This window comes from Athene cunicularia (assembly GCF_003259725.1).
Source record: "Athene cunicularia isolate RWA chromosome 5 unlocalized genomic scaffold, athCun1 chr5_part1, whole genome shotgun sequence".
NCBI lineage: Eukaryota > Metazoa > Chordata > Aves > Strigiformes > Strigidae > Athene > Athene cunicularia.
The window spans coordinates 11338768-11362173 of NW_020799101.1; the positions used below are offsets into that span (position 1 = coordinate 11338768).

A 23406-nucleotide genomic window follows, 5' to 3' on the forward strand; every position below is an offset into this window, starting at 1 on the left:
TGATTTAGTTCAACAGAGTTGCTTTCTGCCTTTAATCTGCTCAACAGTTTATCTTTGCTGTCGTGATCGGTTGAGCTTTCTCTAAACCATTATGGATTAGGGTTCTGTTATAACCCGTTAAAAGCTTAGCTTTGTTTATTTTTGTCAAGAATGGGGGAGGGATATCAGGTTCAAATGTTCAGGCAGCAGTTTATGAATGGTTATTTTTCTGACACAGCAATCAATATATGCAGGTACGGAATGCAAGGCACAGCTGAACGCTTCCAGAGACAGTACTGGTGGTTGGAATGAAAGTATCTGTGAATTCATTAAAAAAAAAAAAAAAAAAGGAAAAAAAAAGAAAGAAGGGACTTCATAAATTTGCATAATTATTTTAATCTGTAAATACAAAATTTAATCCAGCATTCAAACAGTTCATCACACCCACCAGCTTTGTATGGAAGACCAAAGAGTAAATGGTCTGAAAACTTAATTAATAAAGCTGGTTGAGGATTATACTAAGTTTGCATTGTTGTTGCAATCTGGAGACAGAAATCCTGCCAAAAGCAATCTGTCATTCAACTGCAGGAAGATAGTACACCATAATGCACATAAAAAGCCAAACAAACGGAACCTCAGCCACACTGCTTACAAAGAGGTGTTCAGACAATATTAACCAGCTGTTCAGTGAATTTTCACAGGGGATTCATCAACTATGAAAGTGGATGACCTATTAGGAGACTACAGTATGAATCCAGGTCCAAATTTCTACTATAAATTGAGGAACACAATATACTCTTTTAAACCAAATCCAACAATTAGCACACTTCTCTGACCTTTGTGTAATCTAAATGATTCGCAGATGCCAGCCTGGAATGAAGTGAGAGGTTATGTTCCTGAGCACTGTCAATAATCCTCTGTGCAGCTGAACACTGTTCCAAGGAAACACTCATTTTCTGTGATCAGTTGTGCTGGCAACCTCATGACCTCACAACTTTCATATCTAAAATGAAGCAAGTAGGCACTTTCACATTCCTAAGAGCAACACAGACAACAGAGAAGTTTAAAAAAATAATTGTCTAGGGGTGCTAGAAAAAAATAAAAACATAAACCTGGTAAAGTAATTCAGAAAAGAGGAGGAAAAACCCCCACTTTTTTGCAATTAGTGTGCTGTTTGTTTTGCTTTCTTATTGGGAGGGATCTTTATTCTGCACATTGCAGTGAATGGCTATTCGCTACTAATTTATCTTCTTTCTGACAGCAAATGGAGCACCATTCCAGAGTTTCAACATTCCCTTGATGCTGCTCTGGTTAATGCTTGTGTGCTATTTAAACAAAGCATATTCCAACCAAATCTGACTATATATGGAATTCCCCGACAAGTAAAAATTTGGATGCCCTACAAAAAAACCCCATGAAAACAGAATACACACACAAACCACTCCAAAATGCACAAACTCAACATGTACTAAAACAGGCTCTTGGTGGCAAAGGTCAGGTACCCAGTGTGGCCAACCATCTCCCTGAGTGGCACGCCGCTTTTGAACTGCACAGTTCCTTGCTGCAGATTAGCGCTCGGGCTACCTTGGTTTGATGGGTCACTGCTGTCAAAGCCAGTGCTAGAATTAGCCTCAGCTGCTTTTCCAAGGTCAGGGATTTGCAAACTAATTGTCCTTACATTGTACACTCGAAGCAGAATTTCCAGGGTGTTAATCTCTGTAAAACCATATTCTTCCATCGCTAGGCAGGTTCTTTGGACTTGTTCAATGCAAGGGGAGAAAGAGCAGATACGGCCACCTGCAAAATGAGACAGGTAGTGGAAAAGAGCAAAAACCAAAATAAAGCACTTTAAATCTTTTTCCAAATTCTCACAGATGCACATAGAATTACTATCATACAGAGTGAAAATATTCCTCAAGAAAATCTTCAGGAGGCAACTATGCAGTTTTAAAGTGTCGGCACAAAATCAAACACGGATCACTCTACAGATCCTTTAAAAATTGCAACAGCAAATTAATCTTCCAAATCCAGTGTTGCCCATCACGTTTATTCATGATAAAACCATTACAGCAACAACTCTTTTGGAATCACTATCCGCTATTCTGGATCAAGACACCAAACTGAATTTGGCACCTACACAAAGCCAGAAGTTATTCTCCACACACTGTACAGAGTTGCCTTCATTAGAATATAAGTGTGTATGCATGCACACTCTGACAAAAGTGGCTGTGTTTATTTGAGAACGATGGTATGCGTGCACAGAATAAAGTAATCTCTCCAGACCATAGATGGAGTGCTGTTAAGGCTTTACCCTTTTAGTCAAGCTGACTAGCATGTCTCCTGAGCAATAAAGTTTACTGGGTATGACATCGGGCAGGTGTATAGCAAATGCTTCAGAACTCTAGGATAAGACTTCTAAATGATAAACTAACACTTGTCTCCCTGTCTGTGCACAGTTTGGATTTTTTATTCTAAATACAGAGTATTAATAGGCCCCCTACAACTTTTTGCATGCTACAGTTACCTTAAAAGCTGAGAATAGAATGATTCAGATTTACTCTGAAAAGCCACAGTCAAATCAGATCAAAGAATTATAAGGACACTGTCTGCTGTAAAGCCAGGGCATGTACTTTCACCCGGGACACTGTTCCACAAGGCAACTGCCCTTCCTGAAAAGCTTTTGTGCTGGGGGAAGGAACACTGGGCAATGCAGCTTCAGCTATTGTTTTACTTAATACAATTACATGAAAATGCTTGCTGACCTGATTTGCATTCCTTCCCAGCCCTCTCCCAGGCTCATCCAGTCAAGCCTTCCAACACCAGTTGTCTAAGTAGTTAAAGACAAAGTGAGAGCAAAGCATCCTGCTAAAAATAGAGGCTATGCTGGGACTACATGAAGCCTGCTTTATCTCAAACTCCCCTTTTTTTTCCTTTTTCGTTTCTAAAGTCACATCTCTAAAAAAAGAAAGCATCAGGCCTGCAAGCGTCACTGTAGCACTCTAGTGACTGTGCACCAACTATGTGCTGGGTACTGACAGGGGAAGAACACTTTCCATGACCATTAAATCTACCATATACTAAATAGGATTTAATTTTAGTCCTGAAATAAAGTCTCCACAGCCAGGGGTTCTTATGCATCTTCAGAACAAAGTACGCTGGACAAGTAATTCCCTGGAGTGACAATTAAAAAACAAATCTAATAATCACCTGCAAAATTAATGCTGGTATGTGTCATTATTAATCAACTCTGTTGATGCCAATTTAATTGCACACGCAGTCGCTAGCTCCCATGAAATTAGATTTATATGTTCATCAGGATGGCCAGGGTTACCCAAATGATTCTGAATCAGACAGCTAATCTTTTCTGGCCAAAGCAGTACACACTTCTACCATGTTTGTAGATGTAATAGAGAAAAGCTCACGAAGGAATTTCTGTTACATAATTAGAAAGCTACTATGATGCCCATATGTTATATAAAAGATGTTATATTCTTATTGTGTAGGGAACTGAACAAACGTCTAACGTAGTTAAATGTCAGTTCACAATAACTCTTTGTCTGCAAAGCAAGAATTTGCAGAGACACTAGAGACTTACTACTATTTCATTCAGGCTTTTTGGTTTTGGTGTTTTATATTGCAATAAAAAAGGGAAATATATTTACATTTACAGTAAGTCTGCTCTTATTTATTCTGACTACAAGGGTTTCAAGATATGTTTAGGCTTTCGAATTCACATGCTCTAGTTTTACAGTCAAAAACTAAGAAGCCTGCACACAGCTGTTGCCATACAAGCTGCAGAGCCGCCTACGGTTCTTGTCAAGCCTTCAATTAAAGGCAGAGCACCCTTCATTTTGCCTCAGGATGGTCAGCTGAGCACAGCATGTCAACACCAAACTTGGTGATGATTTATCAGACTGCTTCCTTGCAAAACGGACTGCTTGGGGAAGTGGGGTCACAGAAAATAGGCTTTCAAGCCGCTCGGTAGGGAAGAAAGCTCTTGCTTGCATTAGCTAATATCCAGAAGGGAAGTGCAAAAAATAATGCTACTTTACTTACTGCCCTGCTGGAAGCTTCTCAGATATGTAGAGTGAGAAAAAGCATAACAGCTGGTATTCCATATAACTGAGAGCATCCAGTGGGTTTTAGTAGTTCTGCCAGTTTCATGCTTTCCCTTTCATACCTGTTGTTATGGTTATTATATATTACACAGCCCTCCCAAACATATGTACCTACAAATAGCTTAGAAGCAAACCCACTAAGCATCTGTCTTCATGGATCCTAACAAGTGGGAGAGGGGTCTCCTCTGCTTTTTCCTGTAGACGCCATTGGACAGGCTGGATTTGACGTGCAGGCTGGACTTGTTTGTTTAAGTAGATATTAAGAGAAGGCTGGAAAGCTACAATTAGCAGAAAGTTGGAAGGCAAAAATGAAACTGCAGTTCCAGACTGCAAGAGGCTGTCTAAAATAGAAAGATTTGGGAAGCTTCAATTGCCATGGTGTGTTTAGACCAGCAAAAAATGTGGACTCTGAGCAACAGAAAACCAGCACTCAGAAGGACAGGCTCATCGGTTCTAGGAGCAGAGATGCTGTCATCCTCAATAGACCAGATGCTTCTGAATTCTCCACATGGTGAGCTGCCCTCTGTACCCCCACAGGATTACCAGCTAGGCAACACCCTTTCTGTCACAATCACCACACAGATATAAATCTAGATTTCAGCATTCACAATTCTCAAATACTCCAAGAGCCCTCTTGTCCTTTAGACATCGAGAGGCATTTAAGGCTTAAAGGACTTGAATATGCATTGCTTTGTCTTGCCATGCCAAGGATTCCTTAGTGAATGAAGAAAAGAAATGTACTCCCTCCCTCTCCACTTGCTGGGGCACACTGCTCTGTGGATCGCAAAGGGAAGGAATAGACTAGAGAGCAGTGAAAACAATGGAACGGAAACTTTTTAGTACAAACGGAGTTTATGTTCTTTCAGGGTTTTCCTCTTAGGAAAGCTACCATTCCTAAATTTGGTTAATGAGATCTGTGTGTCATCATAAATTGATATAGTAATTATCTGAGATTAATCCTGTTCACATTGGGAAGCTGTGTGAGCTTTTTGATCTGAAGAGCTGTCTAAAAATGTGTTTATTCATGTATAATGCATCTGACAAGTGCTACAGTTGAGAAAGAGAGAATAATGAGACTGTATGAAAGACTTAAATTTTTTTCTACCTTCAGTTTTACAGGGAGTGAGCTAGTTTGAAACATTTAACGGAGAGGTTAAATCTCCCGAACCCGTAGGCTGGAACAAGCCCACACAGTCCTGGCAATCATTGTAATCAGCAATAGGGTCGAGAGGATATGAAAACTGAAGTACAATTCAGACTGGAATGATTAGAGAAGAGAGCTTAAGGGAAGGAGGAAATAAAAGATAAGATTTGCATTCACATAGCACTGTATATTTTAACAGACAGTATCTAATTAGTAATCAAGGGACACTCCGTGGCACCATTACAAAAGGTCAGTGTCTTGAAAGGTGCTCCTCCTTCAAGAGCAGTCCCTGGTATGTTCCTGTGCAGCTCCAACAAACAATTTTGTTTCTGGTTTGTCTGACCAAGGACTAACACCTCTACCAGTTCTATTTAGCTAATAACTGCATTAGGTTTTGAGTATGAAAAATCTGGCAGTGCTACCCAATTGATAAGAACTCCAGTGCATGCTTATGATATAGAAAATGTGTCCAAGCTATATGCTTTCACTTCTGTAGGTTATAGTATGTGTCACAAGTGCTCTAAGAGGTTTTTTCGTCATTCCAATATTATTCAGAAGATGCAAAAAGAACATATGTAGTGCAGCACCAATAAGTTCCAGGGAAAAGGGCCTGTAATTTTAGAAATGATTCTGTGATGTAAAGAATACAACACAGCATTTTTACCTCTGATAAAAGAACACAGCTCTGGGTTTTGGGACTTCAGTGCACTGTCGTAACTGGAGGATTACGTTACAAAGACCTCATGGAAGAAAAAAATCACAGGCATTTTCATTATGTAGGGGCGAGGCAGGAGAGTCACTGAGCAGCATCAGTGTGGCATTTACTCTGTGCTAGTAGGACACTAAAAATACTGCCTCTGTAAAAGGGGACAGAACGTCCTTTAAGTGAGTGTGCTCGTGGGCGATTTGATGCAGCTTCCCTGACAAGTGAAATTAGAGGATTCGGCTGTTGGAAGACATTAAAGGATGTTTCTTGATTCAGAAAAGAAAATTTTCTCCAAATCACTTGCCAGCTCATTAATAGGAGCTTGATGTGATTTTCTGCAAATGTGACCTTAATGTCTACGTTTGTAGGTGCATCCTTCAAAAAGGAATCTATTCCTGTTCACTGTTACTGGCTGGCAAAAGCATGCAACAAACAAATTAAAAAATCAGGTGGCTCCCAACTGGGGAAGAAACCCTAACAACTTCCTTTAAGGATCCTTTCATCCCAAACTACTTCCAAACTGTGTAAAGGCCAACAGCTTTGGCCAGGATTCCCTAGCATGGATTACAACACAGGAATACTTCTGCTTGAATCTTGACATGTGAGAGAATCACTTTTACTTCAGCCAAGGCCCATCATGTGCACCTGACCTATCAAGCCCTAACAGACTGGAGCTAGGTTAATGCTGTCCAATGAGATATAACTACTGGGGCTGGCTCAGCAAACAGCCGCTGTTTGATGAAGCTGCTTTGGGGGTTAGCACCTGGACCTAGATCTTAGCAAGGCAGGTTCACACTAGACTAGATGGCCCCTCAATGTTGAGAAGATACACTTCAATTTAAAGTTATTTTGTGGATCTTTAACCTCACCTTGAGTTAATTCTCCTTTAAACCAAAGCAGGTACTACATTAGCAAAGGCTGGTGCTGACATTTTAGCAAGCACTTATTACTTCATCCATTTATTCCAAAACAATCTCCTGGGAAAATGAGAAGCGTTGATACCAACTTAAGTGCCACGCGCCTGGGTGGAGGACAACAGTATGCTAGACTGTCAGGCTCTAGGTCCTGCCCTAACACCTTCCCCGTGTGTTCCTGAGGTAGCCTGAGCCCAAACAACATCAGCCTTGATGTCACTGCCCTCTTCTCAGTGTTATTCAGCCTGGGGTACTCCCTACCCAGATACCACAGGGGTGAGATCTGTGACCAGGGATTTCAGCTGCTACTCAAAGCTACACCTGGGTCGTTTAAAACGGGACCATTAATAACCTCTGGGGCTCAAGAAAAATAGCCAGTGAGACTTTTGACATGGACATAGTATTCCCTGAAAGCTCAGGGGAGGAGGGAGGTAAGCCTAAATGAAAACTGAAACTAGGTAAACCAGGCACTGCCTTACCTGCACTACAGGCTACTGGGAGGATAAGGAATTATTTATTCTCCTACACATCATCTGTAATAACCAAACCTGGCAGGTTAGGACAACAATCAATGGCTATGGTAAGAGGAAAAAAATGCAGACAAGACTTGTTTTAAGTCTACTGTGTACAAACAAAACAAATATAAGACTTTGGAAATTAAAACTAACTACTATGACAAAGAGCACAGTACTGCTGAAGGGCTTCTGTGAGGGCAGGAAATGCAGAGGGCCAAAGAGCGAGATGTTCCAAGGAAACTTGCCCTGCAGAGTTTCAGGGGGAGACCTGACAGCACCATGTTACCTGATTCAGATGATATCTCAAGGATCACAATTTGATCAACTCATAATTTAGGGGCTTTATGATGCTCAAGGAGTAACAAGTCTGAATCTAAGAGTAAAATCTTTAAAAGAAAAAAGGGAAATAAAAGCAGAATGGTTTTAATAATTTTGGGCCTCAGACTGTTAATTTAAACACCACCTAGGACAGATTTATAATCCAAGAGGCCAATCCAACCTAATACATGGCTGTATTTTTCCATCTCCCTACCTGAAAATTTAAAATCTGTATGAAAATTATTGTACAAATGGGTTTCTGCCTCATCTTCCAAAGCCTTGGAAGAAATAGACAATATTTATAAGAGTAGAGTAGGTGGGTACAGAATTATATTCAAAACACCACAGTATTCAGCTGTGAGATGACTGTGAGTCAAAAGTTTCAGGGCATTTAAGAACTGTGGAACATTGAGGATATTTTTGTTACCTCACATTTTTTTAATTTTCTTTGTTTTTTAAAATTTAACCTGAAGGGGTTAACAGGAATTTTGCAAAATCCACCAAGGTCAGGTATTGGGAACAGCAGCTATGACTATAGAAAAGCATTAATCAGCAGATGCTGCAAAAGAAAAACAGTGCAGTCTGGAAATGAAAGCAAGTTCTGCAGTGCAGCAGTGCCCGAGAGATATTACAAGCAGCATTTCTGCTGAAAGTGTGACTTGTGAAATCAGCACAGAGGGATGCAGCTGAGATGCAAGCTTGAACGTCAGCAGAGCACATCAGAGAACAAGAACCTTCTAGTCACAAACCTACTGTGCCATTTTATTCTTTTAGCTCTTCAGAGGTTGGCAGTGCTTTAAGTAGGAGGCCAAGCTACTGTAAGAAGTGTATTTACAGCATACTGCAAGGCATAACGTGAGTGATAAATGTACTCTGTAAAGAGGATCATTAACACTCAGCCTACTAGGAGCTGCAACTATTCAGGATCTTGAGCTTAAGTAGGAGAGAAAACACTGATTTGATAAGGTTTTGTTAAGGTTAAGAACTCTCTCTTACAAGCTGTCTCAGCTGAACACTCTATAATGAACACTGTGGTTTTAAAAAGGAGTCTAGCTGATGCTGTATATTGCTTAGCTCCGATTCCATTCAAAGTACTTTAAGACTTTAGGGAATAAATTACCACTATCGGGCAGTACAGCTGCGATTTCTGCATGGCACATCACAATAAAACCCACAGTGTGAATGGTTCAAATGTGACCCTGTCCAGATGTGAGAGAGAGGGTGCGGAGGGAAGAGTGGAACGACTTATTTTCTCCAGTGATGCTTTATCACTATACTAACTCTTGGAAAGGTGGTGAAAAACAGCAGTATGTGCACAAACTGTTCTTACTGCAGAAGAGCTTTAACTATTTGAAAACAAAACAAAGGAGTACTATAAAATTATCTGCCTGTAGTTACAGGAAAGTAACTGCCTGCAGGGAAGCAGTTACAGATGCTCTTCTATCATATTTTAGATTTTACAGCAGTAAAAAAAAAAAACAAACCACAAAACCACAACAACACTACCCACATGATCTGGAATAAAACAGAAATGTGGTAAGTTTGTACCTATTACTACTGCAATTAATTATACTGTATATGAAAACCAGCTTTTGTTTATATGCAAAATAGCAAAATTTTTTAAATGCCCCCAGCTCACTCAGGTACTATGAAACACAGAATATGAGCCTTAGATCAATACCAGATCTCAGACATTGGTGGCAGTTTGCAGCAAAAACTGCAGCAACTGCATCTTTGCCTTTTGCCTGGTATATAAAGTGCAGGATGCCACTTCACAAACAGAAAAATGTGGGATTTTAAAGTATTATTTGTATTGCCTAAGCTGATGTAACCTTGTAGCATAGCACAGAAAAGTAGAGCCAGATAGTATGGCCAGCCTGGGACTATAATACCTTTTCTAGGATTTCAAATGCCGGAGTGAGACAAGGATTCAAAACTTGGAACTGTTCAAGCAGCTCTGCTTAGTATTCTAAACATGCACCACTTAAATAATTCAAATTGGACTGCGCAATGCAGCGCCTTCTGAGCTGGGAAGTCAGCTGAGTGTTGTGCTCACTAGATTAGATAATTTGAGCATGGGAAGGGCATCGTACAGAGCAGTGAAAATTATTTTTTTCCCAGGACACACTAGAAAGCAGCTACAAATTGAGCTGTAACCCTTGCAGGAACAGAGTGCTAACAAGTCTTTCTATTTATGCACTTTTTAAAGAAAGTGTGTGTTACATCAGTATAATAAGCTTTCTAGAAAATTTTCAGCAGTAGCTGAGGTAGCCTAACAGCTGGATCATTCCTGACTCAGCAAGGTAAAGATCACCATTTGGTGACCTTTAACAAAAAGCTTAAATCCTGTGATTTCAAGAAGACCTAGCAATTCAGTTAAAGTCAGGCCTGTGATTATGTATTTTAACAAATGTACTGGGCCTTGGCACATAATCAAGTTTTACTAAACTTACGTCCCAGCATAGGCACTGCTCAGCACTCCATGCTTTCTTGATTAGAAAAGTCAGTTTTGTAGGTGAAAGTGATCTGGCACAAGTTAGTTCAGATCCACACTAGTATTGTGGTACAGTATATATATTGTTAGTATAACATTAATTAGGGAAAAACTTATTCCAGGATAAAAGAATGATTTATTCACTGAAGCTTATTTTTCTATAGGGAAAAGATTTATAATAAACTGACAAAATCCATCCAGCAGTTCTCACTTGCTGTCACAATCCCGGAATAACTGGCATAAGCTAGAACAGCCTTTATGTTCCATTCCCACTGCAACCAACGGCAAACTTCTCATTAGCTCCAACAGCAGAGATCTAAGGCAGAAACTGGCAAGCGTATTTAAGTATAACCACATTTTCTTTAACATTACTCATGGGGTGCTCTGTTAAATAGGTCCAAATCTGCAACGATTGATGTGAAGTGCATCTGAACACCTTTTATACAAACACCTTTCCACTGAACTGCCAAAGAAATTTGCTTTCAGCATTGATTGTTACTGCTGCTTCCCACACACCTCAGATGTAGCAAAATGCATTTGACAAAGGTTTAAAGGGTTTTTTATAAACTGCCCATGCTAATAGTAGCAGCTACCACAGGCTTGTTGGAAAAAGTAGTTCTTGCCTTTTCAAATCTTCCACTGTAAATTGAAGACCTCTTCTGAAGGTTTTTCAGCCTTAGAAATGCCTAGAGACTTTGACATTTGAGAACAGGGATCACACAATGGAAGTGAGCAGATCTATAGCATATGGCTCAAAGGCAGAGATATGTGCATGCACAGTACTTCCTGAACAGAAAGAGGTAAGTTCAGTTACCTTCAGCTTTTAACGCTGACTTTGCATGTCCTATGGCTTCCCATGGAGACGGAATATCTAGGAACACCGCATCTGCAATGTCTGAGACACCAAACCCATTTTTGCAGACATCCTGGTTGGTCACGGTGACCAGATGTTCCACCCTGTGCTCTCGAAACTCCTCCCTGGCCTTCTCGGCTCTCTGTTGGTGGAACTCCACCGTGTAAAGGTGCCCTGTGGGAGCCACTGTCCTGATGAGAGCGTGGGAGAGGGATCCGCTGCCCGTACCTAGAAAAGACAAACAACTTATGAAGTGCCTTTGGACAGTGGTAAACTTTAGAACAAAGGTCTTCTCCTTAGCCCTCCTGCTTGAACACTTACTCAAAACCAAGATCAACAGAAACCATCGGTTAAACTACTGAAATAGTCCTTCCTTCACAAGGTGAGGGGGACTAAATGACCTAGGAAACAGTCTTCTGGGTCCTCAAAGCACTAGTCAAAAGTCTGGCAAACTCAGGACCTGTCCTCTCTCCCTGGAGTAGGAAAATAATGGCAAGGGTCAGCTATAGCTCTAGCAAGTGACGCAAGAAAACATGAGAAAGTAAATGTAACAGAAAAATACCAGGGAAATAACCAGAGAGTTTTCTTCAAAGTGCTGGACTCTTCTAGGGTAAAATGAGATGGAGGCAAATTTTAATGTATTTGCAAAACCCTGTATTTCATTAAAACAAAGAGATGTTGGCAAGGGTCCGTGCTTGAAAATCCTATTGATACCCATACATACAAATGGCCTTCAGGATATGGAGGTCGCTTTGCCCACGCCTCTTAAGAGACACTGGCTATCCTCAGCTCCCACTGACATTATCCAAAACTAAGGCCTCTGGGCTCCCTGCAGTCACACTGACCAAAGGACCTGCCTCCACAGGTGACTTACATACATACACACCTACACAATCCTAACAAAGTCTAATGAGATCCATCACATACCTGAAATTGTATGTAAGTACAATTACCATGTACAGCCAGGAACTAACTGGTTTTTTCCTTGTTTTAGCTGGATAATTTAGGAAACTTATTTTAAATGATCCATTGGCATATTAAATAGATGAATGACTAATAACCAACGTTTTCACTGAAGAAAACACCCATATACCAATTCCCATTGCAAATTACTCACTCAAGTGGCATTTAACAGAATAACCCCCCCAAACTCAAAACCCCACAGCAACCTCAAATTATCTGTGTTTATTGATTTATAATTCTGTACTTGGAACACATTTCTCCTATAGAAAGAAAATCTATTTCTAGCTATCTTCAATGACTGTTCAGGCTAAATTTCAGCCTGAAGCAAGTTCTTTCAACTAACATAAATCTTTAAAAACTCATAAAGGACAGAACCTGAAGTACAGCAGTGGTGGAAAAGCTCAGAAACAAGTAGAAAGGAAATTAATTAGGAAACACAGGGGCTGGTACAGCTGCTTAATTGGAGCAATACTTTTCATAATCGTACAGGAAGTCAGAGTTTACTGGCGGATCCAAGGTTCTTGCCCTCTAGTCACGGAAGGAGAGAAACATTGTCGTGGCACTGTATTTAATCTGACAGCTCTGAAAGGGGAGACCTTCAGACGGTAAACAGAGCTCAGGGCCCATGTTTGCCACCAGATCAGCACTGCTCCTCTGCTTCCCTCTGAGGGTTGCACCCTCCCCCCAGCTTTAATGGGGCAGATTAGATGGGGAGGAGAACCTGCAGATTTTAGTACTGGTCTCAGAGTGGTCCAAGGGAAGAGAGAAACTGTGATATACACGTTTATTTGAAGTGAAAATCCATGCATTCATGCCAAGTATTAAAATAAAACAAGCAAAAGGCAAAAGACACTTACACGTCCACACATGAAAAACTATCTGGTCATGGCGCCTGCAGGCTCTAAATGTCAACATAAACTTCTCCCTGGTCAAAAGGAGTAATGGTAGCACAGTAGCTATGTGGTTGTAAAAACTCAGTGATGTATGTACATAGCAAAGAAATAGCATTTCACTGATGGTTTGGGTTTTTTTAATGACAAGAGCAGGGAACTATTGTTCAGAGGATGCTAAAATGAAGCTAGAATGACTCAAATTCTCTGCCTTTATATTTCATGACAGAAGGCAAGATTGCACAACTGAGAACTTTTGCAAACTGACGGAATTTAATTATTTTACCTCTCAAATGGGTAATGCTGCACAATTTCTGCATCTTTTTCTGTTAATCTAAAGCAGTGAACAGAAGGCCTGTCAGCACAGCTGGGCTGTAAGCAGAAGAGAGAGGCAGCTTGTGCATGTATCCAGTTTCCTTGTTCATATTCTTTTACATTTTTAATCACTTTCCTTTTAAATCTGCTCTTAAAAACACTACAGAAGATACTGTTTGCCTCCTTCCTAGGAAAACCCATTAAGATTTTTTGGCTTCTTTTCCAGTACTCTTTTTTTATTCACAAACACTCCAAGCCAAACCCTGAACTAAAACCAGGATGCTGGAAGTCACCACTTGCAGGCATATTGCAGACTGAGCTTTTGTTAAACAAGGTTACCAGGAACTATTTATTGTTGTCTGGCCACCGCAAACATGAGAATAATACATATGTATCACATTTTAACATATCAAATTCTATCACACTAACATAATTAATGAGAGTATTTCTGAAGATGCTGCCTGCTTTCTCTGTGACAACACTCTCAAAACTGCAGGAAACAAGAAGATGGTTCTGAATCACACACCATTGCAAAATCTCTCCTTGGAAGAGATGACAGATTCTGAACCCAGTCCCATGAAATGATGATGACAGTCAACTCTCATGTGCCTGATAGTTCAGCACGCTTGATGTGATTCATTAGGAATTAGGGGGTTCTGGCAGTTCAGCATGAGTCCATATACAACACAGCCCGTGAAGCCCAATCAGCACCGTCTACAGAAGGCGGGGGTTCAACACGATGTTTCTCTGATGTTGTAGAAGGGGAAATGAATGTTTATATTCACCTTCTCCCCTGCATATCTGCAACATTCAACATTTGAGTCCTCCTGTCACCTTCTCGATTCCTGTTCAATTTCTCTTTGCCCTTCAAAATAACTACTGAAAAAAGTGGTACTCAGCAAAATATGACCCAAAGAGTCTTAGGCACCAGTTTGGAATAAGTTCTAGTCAGGTTCAGATTTCCTTGGGAAATGAAAGGTATCCTTAGCATGATACAGAATCAGTCGGGAAAGCGGAAAAACACAAGTAGTACTACTGAAAACATGAACTAGAATGCTACTGAACCTGAAATATCATAGCTGAATTACCTGTATACAAATGAACCAATAAACTGAACACTCAAAAATTAGTGTTTTCCATAGAAGAGGCAAGTTAAGAATTGGATGGACTTCAACATATTTCAGTCTCATATAGGTGAGGTGAAATTCCTGATTTGACCTAGAAAGCGGAGGGTAAGACAACTTCTGGAACAAATACAGCTTATCATTTTTACACCAGGATGCTTGCCTTTCTGACAGCTTGCACTATAAATAGCCTTAGAAACCATTTGCTCTCTACCACAGGACAATGCCCATTTAACTACAGCGTATTAATCATGAATGGAGTCTATAGAAGAGAGGTAAAACGATAATTCAAACTGCCCTAAAGACAGTCTTAACACCACAGCTGCTGTTTTAGAACTCACTTAGGTGAGCGCTTAGGTCATTGCTAATGCCTTTGGAAAATATGATGCTCTTTTACGTTGACTATTCTGTGATCTTAAACATCTTAGTCAAAAAGCAGACATCTGCACTGCAGGCATTTAATGACACCACAGGGTCCCTAATACGCCAAACTCAAAGCTTAAAATCTGAGGAGGCACCGTGTAGGGGATCAGAATGTAGACTAGGAAAGTGGTCCATCTCAGTCCAAAGGATGAATTAGGATCCAATGTTAAAACCACATGAATTAGGTGGCTAATGGCCCTGCAGACCAATGTAGTACACTCCATTCTTCTCTGATACATCTAAGCTTAGGGGAGTGTTGTTGCCCAAGGAATGTTTCTGACAAGGAAAACACTTCAGTTTTAGAAGGATTCAATCCTAACAAGTGGACACCTAGATGAAACACTAATTCAGCGCCCACTGATACTCCCTTCTGATTTGTAGACAAGAAAGTACTGATCAGATGAACTGCCTGATCATTCCCCTGACCTCAAACAGAGCTGTTCTGCTCACTCTGCTTATTCAGGTGACAGGTTTTCCACAGAGAAGCATCAACACACCTCAGTCATCTTGAGACAATGTCCATGTTAAGATCATTGCTCACCTTTTCAAAGCTGCAGTGGACGACATCTGAGCTGTTCAAAAATAACAGCTGTTATTTCAACACAGTATAGATACACATCACAGCACTGTCAACAGGAACATGAGTGTTACCACAGGATCTAGCAGAGCACTTGACTGATAATTTGAGTAAGAGAGTACATTTTGACACTGTTTTCTGTTTAGTCTCTTTTTCTTATTGCAAAGGATATTTGTCTAACCTCTGGGAATCCCATCCATCCTATAAACATAAGTGACCCGTTTCACTACATTTCCTCATTGCAGGCTATTGCTTCACTTGTCTTCCCTAAAAATTTCTCATCAGGGGTACTTCTTTTTAAAAAACGAACTACAAATTGTGAGTTAGGACTTCTAGATGTTTACAGCAGTGCATAAGCAAACGCATTTTGGAATAAAGCTTGAAGAAGCTCTTAAGTGTGTACATAGGTTCATATTGCTTGAAAAGAGGAAAAGTATGCAGAGTATTACTTAATACTGGGTCACTACAATATCTAATGACATTTTAATAGAACTGAAGTTTCTGCTGCAAAATCTGGCTAGCTAAGATATTCTAAAATGAGTAAATACAACAAAACAATGACAGTGTTGCTGTATTTGTCTCCTAGCTACACCACTTCGACCTAGAAAATAGTAAGACAGGTCATGAGTCAACCATTAGAACGGAAGGAGCCTCAAAACCAAAGGAAAAATAATCTAATTTAGACAGAGCTAACAACTCCACAGCTAGTATCTGTCAAGAAACTTCGAACAGAGAAAGATTGCTCAATGTACATGACAAGTTTATGTAACGGGAGAATCACTAATTTTTAGCAAATATATGAAGAGATATTAAGCATCTGATGGAAACTAACCCAAAGATCTTACTGTGAAGATAGTCAAGGGCACAAATCACAGTGGCAAAGGTGAGTCACAGGAAAAGCAGGGACAGAGAGAGGGAGGAGCAGGAGGGAGTTTCAAGGAGATGAGCTGGCAGCTGAAAGAGGAAATAGCAAATAAAGAAGTTCCCTTCAGAAGATTTGCTCTTTCTCCTGCCTATGTGCTGAGGACACCATGCTTAACAGGCATTTCAGGCAGCAGACTGGAGGTCAAAGAGGGCCACTGCCCACTGACCAGACTGAGGAGTTAGGGGAAGGATAGCAGGGAAGTTTTCAAGTCTGGCCCTGACAGTGAAAGGAATGGGAATGTGAAGATCGAGAAGAATTTTTCCTTAGAGATTCGAGAGTCAGAGTTCTTTAGGGAGGGATCGTCTGCATACAGACATAACAGAGCTGCATGAAAAATGTTCATGGCAGTCAAGTGAAATGGTAAGATGAAAGTGAGTCCAGAAAAGTCTGGAAACACTTTAGGGTATGAAGAGCAATCCTCATCAGCTGCAGGTCGGCCCCAAGTCTGAATACATTAGAGTGACGCCTCATGTGGCCACAGTTTTGGTTCAGTTCTTTGGTATCTCAAGATAATACTATGCTCTCTGATATTTGTACCGATTAGGCCTTTCCTATAATTCAAAAGGTGCTATACAAGAATCGGGTTTTCAAATTCTCCTCTCACTCTAACCTGAACAGCTGCTAAGAGGTAGATAAGAGACACATTATAAAACATACTTAATTAGTATGAGCATGTTCAAAAATCAAATTAATGGTCTGTACTTTACACTAAAGCTGCAAACACTTTACATATATTTCTGACACAAAAATTGCAAAGACAGGAACAGTATTTGTCAAAAAATCTATAAACACTTCATAACAGTCATGAGCATACAGGTGACTTGCTGGGACTCCACAATAAACTATTAATCATTTATTGAGTATCCATTAATCATTAAGTCCTCATTAATTTTTTATGAGTGTACTCTTAACCAAATCTATACCCAGGCTGTGAGTTTGAAAATTTCATAATTGTTTTTGAGAAGCTCTAATGTAAGGTTGACCAGCAGCTCTCATTACTCCTCCACAGAGGCACCATGAGAACCCGGAATACTGTTCTCTGTCTTCAGAAATCCTGTCTGTGGGCTCAGAAACCCATTGCTGTTGGCAATGAACATGGTTTAGCAATTTTTAATTTGGGATTTAGCTGAAGGGAAATGAAAAATCCAATTAACATTTTTGCTCATGTGAGTCTGATTTTGTTGAATGCTGAAGGATCACTGGGATGGTGGTTAGAATACTTTTGACTAAATTACATTTTATCTAAATACAATGCACCATCAAAGCCAAAATATTTCTGAGATTTATCAGATTAAATGAGGTTTCACAGTGCTGTACTGCATTCCCTGAGTAATTTAGAGGGTTAGGACAGACGCTTGAGTTCAGGTCTCACCCAGAAGAGAGGACAGTAAAAAAGCCTCAATATGTGGGGACTGGAAAATTTTTTAAAAATTTCCATACACTTTTGTTTTGAAAAAGTATCTGAAAGGTTTCATACTGGTTCTAATGTGGTGTAAAAATAAATGCAAAAACCTCAAAATCTGTTGTCAAATGCAGTTGTTACACTACAGGCAGCTGTAATCACTGTACTGAAAAAAGCCTTGCCTGGGAAGATGACATCAAGATCAGTTTTGGAAAGTGGTGACATAAAAAAAAAAGATTCAGAGATACCTGACAAGAACTAAACGTTGCACACTACCAGGCCACCCACAGCAGGTATTTTAGCAGTTTTTTAAAGTACCCTTTAATTCTGGAAAGATTGGGCTGTTAAAGACTGGATCAGAGTGGGGAATTCCTCAGACCAGGGACCAACAACTTCAAGGGATCTTAGCTCCAGCAATGGTACTAACAGTTTTTAAACTTCAACATACTCTTATAAATTAGAAATGAGCAGAAGACAAGAAAAGGATTATATTCCTACACCTCCATCATGAAACATCAGGCAGATGCCGAGTTCCCTCATAGCCTCAATAGAGTATGCTTGGATTATTTTAATTATGTATGCACTGCTGACAAGCTTGCTCTTTATGTATTTATTAAGGGTGATTAAAAGTGGCAAAAACTGTATTCATATGTTTATATCATTTATGAAAAATCATGACTAATCAATTTAAACTGCATAATTCAAGTGATATAAAATTAAGCCTTCTGGTTATTCTACTGAATTTTTCTAATCCCACACAAAAGATCATTTATGCTCATATTCACAGCATTACATCATGACACAGAGGGTATTTCATCTTATTTTATTGACTCTTTCTTCATAGAGTTGTGGAGACTAATCCACAATTCTGCTTGCTTCCACTGGGTAAATGCAGGGCACATTTCCACGGTCTCATTAGTAAGACAAGAGGAAATGAGCCTGGCTTGTTTGCAATACCTGCTTTGCTAGTCCATAAGCAACTATATATATCAGTTCAATTTTAAATAATAAAAAAGACAGACCTCCATGATAATTAATGCTCAAAATACACTTAAACCAAGCACCAGCAAGAAGCAGACTCAAATATCATTACTAGACCAGATTTCCTGTCTTGTTTCTATAATTGCCATTGAGCTGGTTCTGTCTAGGCCACAAGGTTAATCTAGAACTTATGATTTTGGATCACTGAATACTGTCTCATTTAGGATGGCACCAAAATGGGTTACATCATCACACTGGAGGCTCCAGTGGTCGATACCTGTAAAACTTTTAATTCACATCACCACTTCCGGCCAGTTGCAAACAAATTTGCAGTAAGATCTCTTGCTTCAGGGTTAACCAGATGAATTTCATGCAATACTCTTTCCTTCTTTCTTCATGAACAGTGAATCTTTCAAGCAATACAAGCACAACTACAGCAGCAAAACTGTTCACTTTTCCTGGAAAGCTGAAGTTATAGTACTTGACAGCATAGGCATTAAAATAAACCTGGGTACATTTTCCCATTAGCAAAAAAGGATTGTTTGTGGTTATGACTTTTGACTTTTCCCAACATTTTTGAGAATCTGGATAGGTTACCTCATCAAGTGTTTCTATTTCCTAGCTGTTTAGATAAATGAGATTTTAAACATTTTCATCCTCTCTAGGTACCTTTGACATTACTGAAAATGTTTTATGTGCAGCTCTGTACTTCAACATTTGCCTATTCCAAGTGAGGCAAGGCGTGGAGCAGTTCCAATCTCCCCCTCCCTGAATAATTGGTTGTGTTTATTTTTCCCATCCTGACTAAAGAAAGCAGGGCTGGGAAGAGGTGAAGAGCTGCCCAATGAACAATGCTACTTCCCATGACAACCCTAAAAATGCCCAGTTGTCCTACAAACCAAACTGTAAACTCATAGGATCCAACCATTTTAAAATAACCAGAGGTTTCTGCATATGGCTTTGCCTGTTTCAAGCGCTGCTATACAGCAACCAGCTCCATATACCACCTGTTTCTTAACGGGTGCAACTGGATGCAGAGATGAGTGGTACTTCAGTTGTGTTGTAAAGTGGTCATTATGCCTGAAAAGCTGCCCAAAATTATGCTTGGGTGGGAACAGGAAATGTTAAATGCAAGAAAATGCAGTGCAGCACAATCCCATCATCCTGATCCTTTGCCATATCTATGCTTCAGAGAGAAGTGTATGAAACTGCCTCATAAAAACATTCAAATGAAACAGCCAGAAAAAACAAGCACAAACTACCTCAGTTCATATTTTTCCAAACTGCAGAGATGCACTCAAATCAAGCAAGCCTTATACTGCCTGCAGTAATAAAGCCATGAAAGCATTATTATTAGCTGTATTTAACCAGGGAAGTATCTATTAACAGAAAATTTCACTTCTTATTTGCAAATTAAACAGAATCATGGAAGCTGTAATAAATTAAACCAAGTTTAAAAACAAAATACAGCCCTGTGATGAACACATCATCCATTGTATCATACAGCTATAGTGACTTTGCATGCAGTTGCAGTGGTACAAGTAGATCACAAGTTTGAGAAGAGAAAGACAAAATATATGTACTTACATGGTATCACATCATAAAAATAGTGCCAATTTATTACTCTTATTAGTTCAACACCCTATCATCAGGGTCTCTTTCACTGGGTTATCTCAACTATGTTTTTTGAAACTGCAAATGCAAAGCCTGAATTTTGATTCAAATCATGCATTTAAAAATATTTCTGAAGTACTTAACAAGAGTTTTAGAAAAGGCAAAGAAAAACGTTTATGTATTTACTCTAAGAAGATGAATTAATCAAACACATACTCAAAGGCATACCCATATATGAGGCCAGCATACTAAGGTAACATCACTTGCTGAAGAAACAGCAGCTGATAACTCGTGCATGTGAAACAGAGTTACTCAATGTGTAGGCTGGGAAAATTATATCACAATGGAAAAAAAAAGACTTTTTGCAAAATGTAAAGATAAGCCTGTTTTTTTCATGGAAGTGTGGTGTTAGTTCTTAATAAAGGATTTCAGTGTATTAATTATTACCTGATTCACATACTATGGAGCCTGGCTTGAGTTCTAACATCATGGTGATTATAGAGATGTCAGTGGAATACAGAATCTGTGTTCTGTGTGGAAGATTCATGGTCCACAGTTCTGGAGTTGGATGAAGAATAAACACCCATCCTCCTTTACTGCAGGTCACTTTGGAGCCATACTTCTTGCCTATGAGGTCTGTGGAATGCCTGATGACCCCATACTTAGTCTGCGTTACAGTGCCATGCTGGACTTTCACAGGAAACATGGATTCATGCCCCAAGAACACAATAGCTGTGTCCCCATCCTGTATCGTATCTCCATATTCAACAAAACTCATTGTGACAGTCTTGTGGTTGGCCGATGGTTGTCACCTAGAAAAGAATAATCATGTCAAGAGAGTTTTGCAGGATCACAATGGAGCTGAAACTACAGACATAAACCCAAGTAATTTTATTTTCCCCAACACAGAACGAAACCATACTGTGCAAATAAGATGTTAGCAAGAGAACTCCATGAAGTTCAGGGGCTTCCCCCACGCTGCACTCTTAATCCAATTAAAATCAATGGAAGATTTGAATGTAACCGGTATTTTTCCCATTTTACGGTGCATTTTAAAGAAAATTTAGGAAATACATTATAATTTACTCAGCCTGCTCCACAATACTACTGAGAAACTTACATGTTAGTATCAATTTCAGCACTCTGTTCTATTCCAGTTCACCATCTCTCAGAGTATGTTGTTATGCAGTAACTTTTATTTCCATCTGCTGGGTAACTCCTTGGTGATTTACAACATACTTGCCTGGATATCAATCCCTAGTTATTAGAATAGGCCACTAACAAAAGTTTACGTGAAAGTTTTCCAAATGAAGGTTTAGAGGTAGGATAAAGGTAGTATCTGCATTAATTTATGCATGAATTTGACTAGGTACAAGGAAAAAATAATACTGTGGCCTTTAATTTGCCATTGGAGGTGCAAAGTAATTGTCTGGGAAGTGATCTGTGCTGCAACTAAATGTAAACAACCATTTGCAAGCTAATGCAAACAGTTTTATCACTTTAGGCCCATGATCTCAGAGCTGTTTAGAGAATTACAAGTTAATTTTGTCATCTTTGAGAAGACAATCTAGAAATTATAAAGCAGCTTACAATGAAACCTGGCATTGCCTTTCAGACAAGGCAGCTAACTACCTAAGATGCAGGTTGATCAGTTCATTGAAGGAACTGTTTAATGAAGTAATGGTGATCCAAAAGTTAGCAATTAAACCTATGACAGAAGGCTTTGAAAGTCAGATTTCTGGTACTTCTTCCACAAGAGAATTAAAAGCAGTGCCACTTAATAGTTTCAGAATAATGATTTTATACCAGCACTTCTGTAATAGCTTGGTCCTACTTTGTTTCCATGAAAAACTTTTAGTTCCCAAATTTTAGTCTGGTTTTGTTGACCAAAACTCATTGTAGTTCAATTTGCTGTTAAGCAGCTAGATTTATAATTTTTCCACTGTAGTCATTAAAACTGATAAACAGACGTGCTCGTGGCTAAAACTTCCAAAGCTTATGACATGCTTATTGCATAAGGTATTCAGATGCCAAAGTAGAATAGGCCTGTCTGGACATATGGTGAAATAGTAAGAAGGGCATCCCGTGAATTCAGAAATGCATACAGACTGAACTTTGTGTGATAGTACAAATGCTTTATATCTTGCACTTTCCGATTAAATTCATGTCTTAATCTTTCATGACACTTGTAGTTCTCATTCTAGATGCTACTAATGCAAGGTAGTTTTCAGCTCTTAAAATAGTACCATTTGAAAGAAGCTCGACAGTAATCCATTTCTTTCACAGTATTTAGCCTGTAGTTACACCCATGTGCAGAAGCAACATTTCTGCAGCATGTCTGCAGGGACACAGGGAGAATTACTCTCCCTTTGATTACACAAACTGAGTTCCAGTTTCTTTGCCTTCCTTTGAGCTGCTACACTTACCACAACTAATTGTCACAACAGTGTATGCTGACATCCCAAGTGACAGATCTCTCAGGCTCAGATCTCACCTGGCACGTTATATTCACACATTTGGGGCGAATTTGGGGTCTGTGAGGAGTTTTGGTAGTTTCTTTGTCTCCCCTTATCGCAAGGAGCACAGTGATCTACAAGAGCTCATTTTCATTCATTTCCCACTACCCGCCACTGCAGGCCCTCATGCACTGTTGTCACCTGTCTCCTTTGCTCTCTGGGTAGCACATAGATGTTTTGGTACACTATAACTTTTCCCACACTGTGCTGTGGAGTGGGAGCGGAAGGGAAGATGAGAGAGTGGCTTGTGGCAAGGGGTTGGGACTCTATGGGCTTGCCTCAACTCTATTTCCCATGACTGCAGCGACCTAAACTCAATGACCCAGGCGACCCCTCACAGCCTCACAAATTAAACCACTAATATGACTCTGTGTTCCCTTCGACCAACACCCAGATACACCTCTGCCTCTCCTGATCAGCTCCACCACAGACCTGGCAGGCTGCCTCTTCCCCCTCGGAGAAGCCTGGCTGCTTGGCACGGCAGAGGGGGAACCTCCCGAGGAGGAGGAGGCGGAGGAGGTGGAGGCATAACCCTCTCGCCTCCCGGACAGCGGCAGGCCCCCGGTAATGCGGAGGCTGGTGAATCCGCTCCCTGGCCACCCGTCAGCCCGCGGCCCTCCCCGAGGGCCCCTCAG

The 23406-nt window shown here is 40.0% G+C and overlaps 1 protein-coding gene across 1 annotated transcript; it reads right to left on the reverse strand.

Moving 5' to 3' along the window:
- Positions 1–355: 355 nt before the first annotated feature.
- TRMT61A (tRNA methyltransferase 61A) lies at positions 356–22834 on the reverse strand. Its single transcript, XM_026849928.1, has 4 exons — positions 22750–22834; positions 20703–21067; positions 11003–11269; positions 356–1776 (listed from the first exon to the last, which is right to left on the reverse strand). The coding sequence occupies exons 2-4, from the start codon at positions 21031–21033 to the stop codon at positions 1448–1450; spliced, it is 927 nt and encodes a 308-aa protein (XP_026705729.1). The 5' UTR covers positions 21034–21067; positions 22750–22834; the 3' UTR covers positions 356–1447.
- Positions 22835–23406: the final 572 nt, after the last annotated feature.